Raw genomic sequence first — 12,810 nt, 5'->3', positions numbered from 1 at the left:
AAAGCTTTAAGTAATAGATAGATCAACAGAGCGATAGATAGATCGCTCTGTTGATAGTAAGATGGATAGAGAGGTGTATTTTATTAATCCCAAATTGGGAAATTAATTAATGTTAAAGCTCTACTATGAAAATAATACCACCCCACTACCTGTATGTGCACAGCAGGCTTTTATTGTGACTTAAAATTAATATTGCCAAAGAGTTATTCCATGTTGTTTTAGATTAAGACATTTTCGGCAAATATCTGACTAGTGCTTTCATTTTTATAGAGAATGCTAAACCTGAAACCAACATACAAACAGAGGAGAAAAATATGTAGCTGTTTTCTCTGGCTGTTTCCTCAACATCCTGATTTAGTGAGCCAGTATTTGAGTTTTACCTTAATGAAAGTTTGTGTTCGTACATACCTCTCTCTTGCACATAGTAAGCGAGGTAGAGGTCAAGCTCTTTGACAGAGACAGAGATGTGTCTAGGCTGGACACAGAGTACTGGATTGGAGCACTGTCCTCCCTTGACCAGCCGCTCTCCATCTGTGCTTTCCAATGGGATTCCTTTAAACAGGATGACCATCACCAGGTCCAACCTCCACACCTTGAAAAGACAAAAAAAAATGAATCTAACTCTAGCCAAGGTAAGAATGACAATATACCATGAGGATTCAATGCACAAGTGCCCCTCTTTATGTGAACCATACTGTTTCCCTAAATAGTTTCAAGTCACCTATGCAGTTTTACTTTAAATTTAAAATTGAAATACCTGTCAACCAAATAAAATCCGAGATGTCATCTACAGCAGGTTAAATGAATATTCTTCTCTATGTGTGTGTGAGACCAAGGAAGGTCACACACAAACACAAACATATCTGTAATCTAGATGTTTTTCTTAATTTGCAGTCTAGGAAAAACTCTATTCATTAAATTATCGACTATGTTACCCCAAATTGTCAACATTATTCATGCCAATTTACTAGCTTACATGATGAAAACCCAGTCAACCACTTGACCTTTCAATTGAAATGCTGTTAACAAAATGGTATCATTAGCCAACTTTTACTTTGGTAATGTTGTCAGCCTGTATTTACTTCTTACAGTTACATATCTGGTATATGGAGGTAACTTTTGGGTTCTTGGACTATGATAGAAAATTATTTGGATGGGGAGTGGGGTTGAACTTTTTCTTTGAGTTTTATAAAATAAACATTTCTTAGCATTACAAGACCTTTGCTCCAATATCTCAAAATACTAAAAGTGCATAAAAAATGAATGACAAACTTACAAACATAATAGCATTGAATCAGACATCCCGACCACTTCCAAACTTTCGTTGGAAATTTTTTCCTAAAAATACCGAACTTAACCAACACCCAAATACAGAGGAACATCTTCCCTGGGATGTTACCTCATTATATATGTATGGGGCACAACCTGAAGTTGCCCCGGAAATAAGCACCATCTCTGTGGTAATGTGGGGGATAACAAGCACATCTTATTATCTCTAATCTCATGGCAAAATTGCAGAAGATTTACAGTTTCTTTATGATCCCGTTAAACATCGACATGGCAAGGCAAGAGTAATTCAACTTTTGCACTGACCAGTTGAAGTTATCTTGGGATCCTGCTGACAATGCCAATTAGTATGTTAAATACTATTATAACATTGAAGGTGCTAAATACAAGATTCAGAGAATTTCCATTTCCTTTCAACAGCTCTCAACATGGCGACAGCTTGATGAAGACCTGCAGGTAATGGCTCTAACAAAGCTTACTATGCAAAGTATGCCAGAGGCGCTAGTAGAGCTACCAGTGTTTACCTGACGCCATGAGTCGGGACGGTGTTATCAGCTGTCATTCTGTATGAGAGTGGCTGTCGTGAGCCAGCCAGTGGGGCATGCTCAAATGCACTAACTTGCAATATAGGGCACGTTGTTATGTAAACAAATCAGGGAGAAGCTTTGATAACAACACACACAGAGGGAGAGAGACTTCATTCTCTACTCACGTGAACATTACCCCTCTATATATTTACATATAAACAAATCGGGGCTGTACCTGGACTGTGGTCGTGCCTCCTGCTGTGGCCCCCACTGCTACTACCATTATTATATGGTCAAATGTAAGGCCACAGAACTACTTTGTTAGATTCAGGCAACATAACTACTTGTTAGCTACCATTATTATTGTTAGTCACATTACTATTACTATTCCCTGTATCATTACGCATATTGGCTTTGCTTCCACCCTGAAGCCCTTTTCGCTTTCTCGCCTCGCAGGTTTCCACGAATCGTTGTGGTACCTGGACCGTGGTTGTGCCTCCTGCTGTAACCCGGCTGACACCCACTGCTACTTCGATTATTATTATTAGTCACATTACTTATACTATTCCCTATATCATTATTTTAATTATACTATAGTCATTGCTGCTTTTATAAGTATTCTTAATTTTTCCTTTGTTACTCTGCTTACTACTGTGATTATATGAACAATTTATGTCATATACATTGAATGTGTTGTAACTCTGTTATGTTGTTCATTCTGTACACATGACATCTATTGCATTCTGTCCATCCTGGGAGAAGGATCCCTCCTCTGTCGCTCTCCCAAAGGTTTCTTCCTTTTTTCTCCCTGTTAAAGGGTTTTTTAGGGGAGTTTTTCCTGTGCTGATGTGAGGGTGTCGCATGTGTACAGATCGTAAAGCCCTCTGAGGCAAATTTGTGATTTTGGGCTATACAAAATAAACTGAATTGAACTGAACATAGAAAATAGTTGTTTGATGAGATATTAATGGTCTAAATCCTGTATATTGCATCTTTAAATATAAAGTTTAATGTTATATGATGTTAGTATAATAGTAATTTCTATCTTAATTTAATAGTATACTATACACTCCTAGTATATTATTACCAGTTGGAAAATGCAGAACTTTAAATTATTTACAACCAACATTTTATATTTTTTGTAGGTTTTGTTCCTTCATTAAATGAGAGAAACAATAAAAATAAGTACAATTTGTCATTGATCATGACGATGTAGCACATAAACCTTGTTTTTAATGTCCCACTCTGCAAAACCTTGACAACAGTTGGTACCCTGGTACCCTGCTCTCTGCTGCCAGTACTTTTGTCCTCACTACACTGAGATGATGAATTCATTATTTTAAAACATTTGACCTCAAGGGACCTCAACCGCGTCTCTCTCAGCTTTTTAGCACTACCTTTACATTTTTAGTCAATGGCTAACAACAACGCATCCCCCACCAGTCACATGGGGACGAAAATCACCGTTGGGAAAGAAGGCTCCACACACTGAGGTCCACTTTTGCTGAAAATAGCTGTGTGCATGTGATTTACTCCAGACTATAATCTAAACTTTTAAAGACCAGATTCAATTGCCTTTGTACCTCAGAACTGGGAGAGAAGGTTGGCCGCTAGCACTAACTGTGTTTCAGCCATACATGCCCGACAGAGTTTAAATTATGTTTTAGATATTTTCTATTTAGATTTTTTTTTTCAGAAAGCCATTCTCCAGTACATGAAAAAACCTTTGGGATTGAACACGTGAACTAAAACTTTTCGGTCCCAGGAACAGCTCGATTTTAAAGCAAGCAGACAATATCATCAATAACATCAACCATAACTTATCATCCTTGCTTGTGGTGCAAACAGACTTGCTGGAAGAAACTGCTGGAAGTAAACACTATTAACACTATTAATTATTATGTACTATTAAGTTTACCTTGTCAGCTTGTCGGAGACAGTCTATGCGTCTCATTTTGCCTTTCTGGTCAGGGTTTGACAGGACGCAGCATGCAGCTTTCTTTCCAGTGATTGACAGGACAAAGTCTTCTCTGCATTCAGGTCTAATGTCCTTTCTTAGCTTGGCCAAAAGACGGCTGGCCCACTTCTGTTTCACCTAGGAACGGATGATATTCCAAAGGCAGTTAGAGAGTCAATTCATTTATTTAATAATGGTTTATTAATATATGGGGATATTAAACTATATTAAAATTTTGTAAAATATTGGATTGAGAAAAAAAAGTGTCTTCGGTTTGTTTATCAGAAGTTGAATTAAACCTGAATTGTAAAACAAAATGTAATTGTTTATTTCTATTATCCACCACTCAATTCCCACCTCTGCCTTCTCCCCCAGCAGTTCATCTTTTACAACTCTCTCTTCTTCTTTGGTCATCCTTTTCTCATGTTTTTTGAAGTACTTCCTTTTCCTGGCCTGGAGGTTGAACCATGTGTAGGCAAAGGCACGGACCTGGGGCAGCAGAGCCTCAATGAATGGATGGAACTCATCCTACATGGAGGACAGACATGAATGTAAATACACATATAATTATGAGTAACCACAGCAAATTTCACCACATTTTCCTAAGATCCCACATAAGGCAGGGGCTCTATTTTCCCAGGAGTATACCAGACATGTTTCAGCTTCAAGTCATCCATCTGACAGTACTGATATACCTCAGTGGTAATCAATACATGTTTCAATCGCTCTTTGTGCAAATAAAGTGTCTGTGGCTAAGGAGGAAAGCGGGTTGTTGGGTTAGCAGTTTGATCCTCCTGAACTCTGGCTGTGCTTTATGGCAAAACAATCTAAACCCAAAGTTCATTTACTTACTCATTCAAGAGTTTGCGACCCTATGACACAGTCGGTGGTGCTTGGTTGTCATTAAACTGTAGATGTTTTAATTGTCCATTATTTTGAGCACTTTATGATCATAATATATGATGGATGAATTAATGGAAAGTTTGAATATCCATTGTTCCATGACAACTGAGCAAACTACATCCCCTGCTGCTCATGAGATGCTGTTGAAAGCTTCAGAATAAGCTGGGGGACCTTGATCAGTATTTAAGTCTGTTTCTGGTTATTCCAGTGGGATAGCAAAAAACAGAAACATGATCTGGTTCTTTTTTTACTGCATCTCGGCTACCCAAATTAATTTTCCAGAAAATGTACAGTAACAGCTTATTGTCCTGTAATGGTAAAACATTACATATAGCAAAGGCATTAGCTGTGTGCTCATTATGCTTGCTCTGACTTCTTTGGACCATGGTGTGGTCAATGTTCTCCCAATGGGCAGGTTGGAGAGGCTGATTATGATTCTGAGCTGCACAGTCAATTCGCATATGTACCTTATACAACCCCCCTTCAAAAATTGTACTTAAGTACGGTACTTGAGTAAACGTACTTAGTTTCATTCTACCACTGCTTATAACAGACAGAGGGAGAGACAGCCAATGTTTTTTTACCAGAGATGTTGAGGAACGGACATTGATATTAGCGATAGTTAATTACGATGAACTATATAATTTTCCACCCTGTGATAGTCTACCGACCTGTCCAGGGTGTACCCTGCCTTCGCCCATTGACAGCTGGGATAGGCTCCAGCCCCCCCGCGACCCTGAACTGGATAAAGCGGTTACGGAAGATGTATGTATGTATATAATTTCCCCTTCCTCCTCATTCAACAGCAGAGCATCAGCTAGAGCTGAATGTCTGCATTGAATGGTCTTCCCCTCATCATTTACATTTAATCACCCGGTTGTGCAGCATCAGCTGTTTAGCCGGACTTTGCCAAGGGGTGTTTTAGCGCAGAATACTGACCACAGGAAGTCAGCCCATTTACACAAACTTAACGTGGTGTGGTCTTTATATGACATATTAGCGTGGGTTTTCTGGCACAACAGTGTACACAGGAGGTGGGGCAAAATTTGCAGTATATCATCAACATCATCATCATCACCATGCACTCCACGCAAGACACAATATCTAAGTTGTGTGTGCAGTGTCTGACGGTCCAGCAACCAGCCTCCTGCCAGTTCTTTTGTACATTGCAGCTTTAATTATTGTTATTTTTCTGCTGCACAATTGCTATTTGATGGGCTTGGGATTCTGGTAAAATGCAAAAACTTTTTCAGAATATCGCAAAGTTGCGCAGGTGTCGGGCTCGGGCATGGCCAGTGCACGGGATAAAATTGGGATAAATGTTCCTTTGATGTTTATTACTGGAGGCGATCTCAGCTGACATTGGGCGAATGCAGTGTTCACTCTATCACAGAGCTGACATATAGAGACAGACAACCATTCAAGCTCACATTCACACCTACCTGTGTGTTAGAGAGAGAGAGAGAGAGAGAGAGAGAGAGAGAGAGAGAGGGACATATTCATAATAATAATAATAGTAATAATAATAAATCCAACTTTTCAGTACAGCTTTAACTGTAATCAAATCACACACACATTCCTGGTTAGTTGTCTGACAGCAGAAAAACAAAACTCAACTCAATTGTGTGTGTCTAAGTGGAAACAGACATGATGGAGGTGTAGCTCAGCGGACTACCTGATCACAGAACTTTGCTGACTTAAGTCAGGGGACCAAGAGACAAACACAAAATCATACGAGCAACATAGACACATCCACTGTGATATAAATATACCCCCCCACCAACAACATCATTAGATGAGTCCCAGGTTCAGCACAGACTAAAACTAGAGTTACCGCATCATGGTTGTTTGCCTCCACAAACAGTAGCCGTTTACATCCATGTCAGTGAGCTCTCCACCCAGCACCACAACTGTGTATGCACAGCTCTAGAAGTCCAATAAATGTGTATGCATATTTCTACACACTGCACCATATTGGTTATTATTAGATTGTGAGAATCACTTTAGATTGCAGTCTACATCCACAACTACAATTCAGTGATACACACATCTGTGATCAGATAGACTACAAGAAAACAAAGTCAAACACCCCTAAAGCTTCCATTAGGACTGCAGGGACTCTGACTATGAAGAGAAAACTGTAAACTATCAGAAAGATATGTCACACAGCAATACATTAGAGTTTGATGAACCCGTTATGTCATGAACATAACTAGGCTCAAATGAACTGTCATAAATAATTGTAAACAGTAGCATCTTTGATAATTATGAAATAATATTGGGATGGTGCTGTTGACTAGCTCCTAATTTGGCCACTGATATAGCACAGCTGATTTATATGAAAGCTATTCAAGACACACATGTAACTAGCTACTGTGTTTGGTGAGACAAGCACACGAAGACCAATCTTGGAAACACAAGAAAACCTTTTTAACTTGAACCATGTACACAACTAACACCACAAATTCAACTCACTAGAAAGAGTCTCAAACAAGGTAACAGGGTTGCATTGTGGAGACCGGACTTAAAGATGCTGTCACCTCACTGAATGGACATTTCTCAGCCAATGCATGAGCCAAAATGGCTTTCTAGCTTCCAGGTCTCTTTCATAATGGTTGTCTATGGGGAATCTGTCTGATGTTTGCTTTGTGTATCCTCACCTTCTGTCTCTTACAAGATGGGTCTCTGACATCATACGTCTTAGTGCAGAGAAAGTGATTTTTCTTTGGTCATAGAGCCAAATACGGACTTAATATATCACAGTCAAATGTAATACTAGCATGAACCAGAGGGCTGGATGATGTTATCAATGCAATGCCTAAGACATTAGATCATTCCTGTTTTTTTCATCAATTACCAAACAAGCAACCTACAAAAAGGATGCCAACAACAATCTTCTATATTCAGAGCTGAACAAAATATTTTAAGCAGGGACACCAGAGAGCCTCTATAGTATTAGTGGCTCTAGACTCTAAGGGCAACCAGACTCTGACCCTGATCTTTTCCTAAACATAACAAATCATAAGATATCAACCAATCAAATGTATTTATAAACTACCAGAACAGATCAAAGTGCTGTACAGACCAGGGCAGGAAAATCACTGCACACAGCTCATATTTCAGCTTCGTACAAACCATTGGATGAGAACAGGTTGAAGATTTCACCACACTAACTTCATCAGTGGGTATCAGTGTATCAGTATATATATATATATATATATATATATATCATGTCATAGCTATGTCATTTTAAAATGCTTTGTTTCTTGACTTTTATTGACAAACCCCATACAGCAAATCACACATGGCAGTAGTATGTTACTTTATTTAGCACCACAATGTGAGCACAATACAAAGTCAAATAATATAGTTCTTAAAACTTGATCTGGACACAGCACAAGATTAGCAATAATACAATAATAAAGCATCCACATATGTTGATATTGTACGCAAGTGGTGCAAATTTCTTAACCAATGTGCAATCTTTAGCCCCCTGGGTTCCTGTGGTGCTGCCAGGTTGGTAATCCATCCTTGATAGTGGCAGTGGCATTTATACATGCAGGAGTCATTGAATGTGTAGCTGTTGCAACAGTAGTGGAAAAAAACAATGCAGCAAATGAAATGTGGATCGTAGCAGAACTAAATAGTAGTAGCACTGCAAGACTTCTTTAAAAGTACAGACAGCATCAGCAGCAGCAGCAGTGCTAGTAGTAGTGATAACAGTAACAGCATTAGCTGTGGTACTAATAGAAGTACTAACAGGGGTACTGATCAGTAGTAACAGTAACACTAGTAAAAGCAGACGTAGCAATCTGTCATATCAGCAGTTGAGTATTAGTTTACTGTTTCAATCATTTCATCGTGACAAGAGTAAGTTCTAGAGAGAAACCTGAATATTTGGTCATTTATTGGACCACAGTGGTCATAATTAAAAAATGATGAAAGAAATACATAGAAACAGCTGCACATTAGCAATCAAACACCGTCACACTGTACACCACCTCTCATAATAAAACAGATGCCCCATTTTCCTTTAACAACACTTTAGGAATGTAGATCTGCATATTGCACCAGTAGGTGTTTGTATAAAAGGAGAGGATCAAAAGTCTTTTCCAACCAAATTAATGTGTCACGTGTTACGGCTAACCACAGAGAGGAATATGGTGGGCAGCTAGGGTGACAGTGGAGGAACGCTCTCTGTCAAGTCCCTGGATAGAAAATAGATGATAGCACATAAGCTGTCTTACAGGCAGTAGAGGAGATCTATCTCAGCAGGTCCCAGCTAACAACCATGTTAATGCAACGGCCTGGTGCAGTATATGTGCTGCAGCCCACTACCTGCTGCTGAGAGAATCACACCACTGTTTGCCCCATTCTGCAGTGAGGACTAGTTGAAATAGTGTGAATGAAGACATAAGTAATTTTGGGTTTCCTTCATACACACTGCATCAATAAATGGAACACAGTTCCTTGTGGGTCGGGCTGTGATACCACAGCAGCGATCAGCGGGCACACAGAGCACAGCGCAGTTTTACCTGAGCCACACTGAGAGGAGAAAACATGGTGTTGATGAATCAGACCAGGCTTTGCGTTAACGGAAACATCCCCAGGCTCGCAGTTAGTTCCTGCACATTTCTTCGCGCTCCTCCAGCTGAGTCGGTTCAGCAGCTGTACCTCCGGGTTAGAGAAGACGCTGCATTTCCTGGACTGTTCCAATGGCTTTTTGAACGATCCAAATATGAGAGAGCTCCGGTCGCCTCGGATGACTCTGCCGCGTTAACTCCAGAAATGATGACACGCCAGAAAAGTTGAGGCTTCGGAAAAATGTCCCGCAGTGAGAAAAACACCGAGAAACTTCGGAATAGTCATTGTGTGGAGAGAGCGGGGGACGGCGTTATTCCGAGAGGGAAGGAGATGAGGGGGCGAAGAATAAAAGAAAGAGAAGTGAAATGACGTTATGAATTGAGCCCATCCCAAACGGGCTTAAAGCCGCAGCAGCTGCTGCACTGAGCCTCCTAACACACAGTGTTCGCTCCGGCCCGGCCCTCCGACGCGGAGTTCATCTCAGGATCCGCTCACACAGCGGCCTGTTTGCTGGCCTTCACACGACTATGTGTGTTCACGAGGAGACGAAAGTGAACACAGAGAGTCGAACACACCGCGTCATCCCAAAAAAGCAAGCAGCGGAGAATTATGATGTGCATCCAAAAAACAGCTTCAATGGAACTAAACACACTCACTCGCCACATCGCAGAGAGAAAGAGCACTTGTTATTGCACTACATTTTTTGGCAAATAGTAATGTAACTAAACATATCAAGATTTTACATCTGATATATAATTATCTTGTAAAGTATGACACATTGTTAACTACTAAACAGAATGTACAATATTTAATATTAGCTCCTCCTCTACCAAAATGCTACTTAAACATTAATACAGTCTGAATAATCTGTAGAAATGGAATGAAGTGGTACAATAGGGTGCATATTTCTGCTCAGAATACTTTAAGTACACTTTTCTAATAATACTCATGCACTTTTTTATTTATATTTTCAACACAGGACTTTAACTTGTAACAGGAGTATTTTTTACAGAGTGGTACTTATACTTAAATGTTCTGAATACTTCCACTGTCACTGTCAAAACCAACTATGTAATGATTGCAATTGAGATACAACTTCAATATATATATATAATGAAGCTGACATGTCACTAATGTACCAACGAACATTATTGACAGGACCAATAAAAAGGCTTGGTTGATATATATAGTATATATATGATGCTGTCCTATTAAAATTAATGGCATGTGGTTATTCAGACCCAAGTACCAAAGTAGCCCCTCCATGAAATCAAAGTCCACTTAAATTGTTTGAAAAACATAATTTAAAATAGAAACCCAATTATTGAACTACATTGAATCATTTATATTAATTTACACTAATTTATATATTTATTATTTATTTATATATATATTTGTATTTCAAGATTTATTTCTTAGCCATATTTTTTATGTCATAGGCATATTCATTTATTTAATATTGGATTAACTGGGATTCTGAGAGGAGGTTTATAGTAGCCTGGTGTTTATGTCCGAGGACAGTTTTTGTCAACGTGTTAGCGTCACAACCACTTTAGTTACAAAACATTACAGGTGTTAAGTTGAGAACAAAATGGAGGCCAGGTGGGAAAGGGGCCATTGGCCTCCACTTTATTCCCATGACCTGATTTGACCTCACGGCTGGTGCAATGGCAGGTCATTGGTCTTTATAAAATGGTTTGGTCTCTATGCTTACAAACTGTTGCACTGACTAAACTTCCATGTTTAATAAAAACAACAGTGTTTCACTTGAAGTCTTTTGACCCTTTAGCCTATTCTTCCTGTCATATGGCTACCCCTATTGTTGTTGCATTCAATCTTAGCTTGAATGAAATAAAGGCCTAATCTGTGTTCAATCTCTCCTGACTCCAGTTTTTGGTGATGGAGGGGCAACATTTGGCTGCTTTCTTTTCTACAGTGGCATCTGCAGTTGTCAAGTGGTTTACTCCCCCAACTTGAACCCGGATCTACCAGTGAGCGTTTCCAGTACAACCTCCGCCAACTGCAGCTCTGTGTTTATCCTAGCGACTCTCTGCCCCGGCTGTATGCCGAGGCAGGAGGGCCCTCTGTCGGCTTGTCATTCTTACTCAGCCCGCTGGCTCTTACTGCGGCCATTTTCTGCTGACTAACACACACACACAAACCCGGAGAAGGATCGAGCAGAACTTCAACTTTGCCTTCCGCCGTCCTGTGGGAGGAACGGAGTGGAAGCAGACAAGCCTGCCGCTGCACGCGCTAAGACAGATGCCACAGAGTCCATTCACTTGCGACTGCACGCGCTGATAAACACACACCAAATCATGTTGTCCGGTAGCCCACGCGCCGCCAGGGGTCGGAAACCACATTTGCCGGTGTCACGCCAGTACGCCTGCTCTCCCGCACGGAGGCGACGTTGCTCCAAACTTCATTCAAATCTGTAGGATTTTAAAATTGCCTTGTTAATGCCTGACATACTTGTCGCCTCACGTGTGACATAAACCAATCTCCTATTTGATGGTCTTTGGGGAAATTCGGCTAATATTAAATGTTAAAAAATGGCTTAATGTCAACAAAATATGAACTTTTATGATCGTGTAAACAGCTGGCTTCCGCCCTGCACAGAGTGTGACGGAATGACGAACCGAATCTAAGGTTAAGATTTTTATCATGTATGAGGTTCTTCAAAAATCGTGTGTGTCCCGAATGAACGAGTGGATCCTGACAATTCAACATTGTTTTCAAGTTGTGTTGTGCAAGGTGTGCATATTTGCCTGGATGCTAAGGTTAGTTTATTTGCCAGATTTTTGAATGAAATTCAGCGGCAGATTCTCTCCTGTGACACACGTCACTTATCGGACTATAATGTTCGGACGCTGTCATAAACTTAAAGACGGAGGTAAATAGAGAAAGCGGCTTGCTGTAATTGAGAGAAACGGATGTAACCACTGCCGCTATCTGCTCCACTTTAAGCTGCGTAGCTGATATACTCGCTCAACTCCTCGCATTGCGTCTTTTTTGGGAAACACGAAACAGCACACCAATAGGAAGGAGCACTCTACTACGTTATTGTACCGGAACAGGTTTTGTCCTACCATTTCGAAGCTGAGCCGCCAACGGGGGAAGTTAAAGCTGATCTCAACGCCTGCCCATCTCACGCTGTCAGTCGTTATCATTCCACATTCATTTCTATCATCATGCGCGTACCAGATGGAGTGAAGCCAGAGACGTCCCGCGTCAAGTCCCCCCCCCGCCCGGTAGGTTGCGGCAGAATAGAATAGTGCTACATTCACCTCTACCTCGCTTCTTTCTGTCTTCTTCTCTCATCATGTTCTCCTCTAATACGCCTACTGCCTCTTTCTCCTTCTTTCTCCTTACTTTTCCTTTCTCACTTACTTACTACATTGTCCTCCTCACTTTATATCTTAATTATTCAAAGAATCTGTCAATAGCTTTGATTATAAATTATTGATTAGATAAAAAGCATGATTTTTCAGCGCTTTATTCCAAAAACAAAACATATTGGTTGTGTTCTTGTACAGCGCTCTTTTTACATAG

General features: G+C 40.2%; 1 protein-coding gene across 1 annotated transcript in view; it reads right to left on the bottom strand.

Annotated features, from left to right (window-relative positions):
• nfic (nuclear factor I/C) overlaps positions 1–12,447 on the bottom strand; it is a 58,440-nt gene extending 45,993 nt beyond the window's left edge. Inside the window, 4 exon segments of the mRNA XM_054596302.1 lie at positions 409–592; positions 3,733–3,909; positions 4,129–4,299; positions 12,348–12,447. Coding sequence (XP_054452277.1) covers positions 409–592; positions 3,733–3,909; positions 4,129–4,299; positions 12,348–12,428 — 613 coding nt within the window. The 5' untranslated portion in view covers positions 12,429–12,447.
• Positions 12,448–12,810: the final 363 nt, after the last annotated feature.

Source organism: Anoplopoma fimbria, chromosome 3 (assembly GCF_027596085.1).
Source record: "Anoplopoma fimbria isolate UVic2021 breed Golden Eagle Sablefish chromosome 3, Afim_UVic_2022, whole genome shotgun sequence".
Classification (NCBI taxonomy): Eukaryota; Metazoa; Chordata; class Actinopteri; order Perciformes; family Anoplopomatidae; genus Anoplopoma; species Anoplopoma fimbria.
The sequence above is the reverse complement of the archived record's forward strand: the minus strand, read 5'-3'. Positions and strand labels throughout refer to the sequence as shown.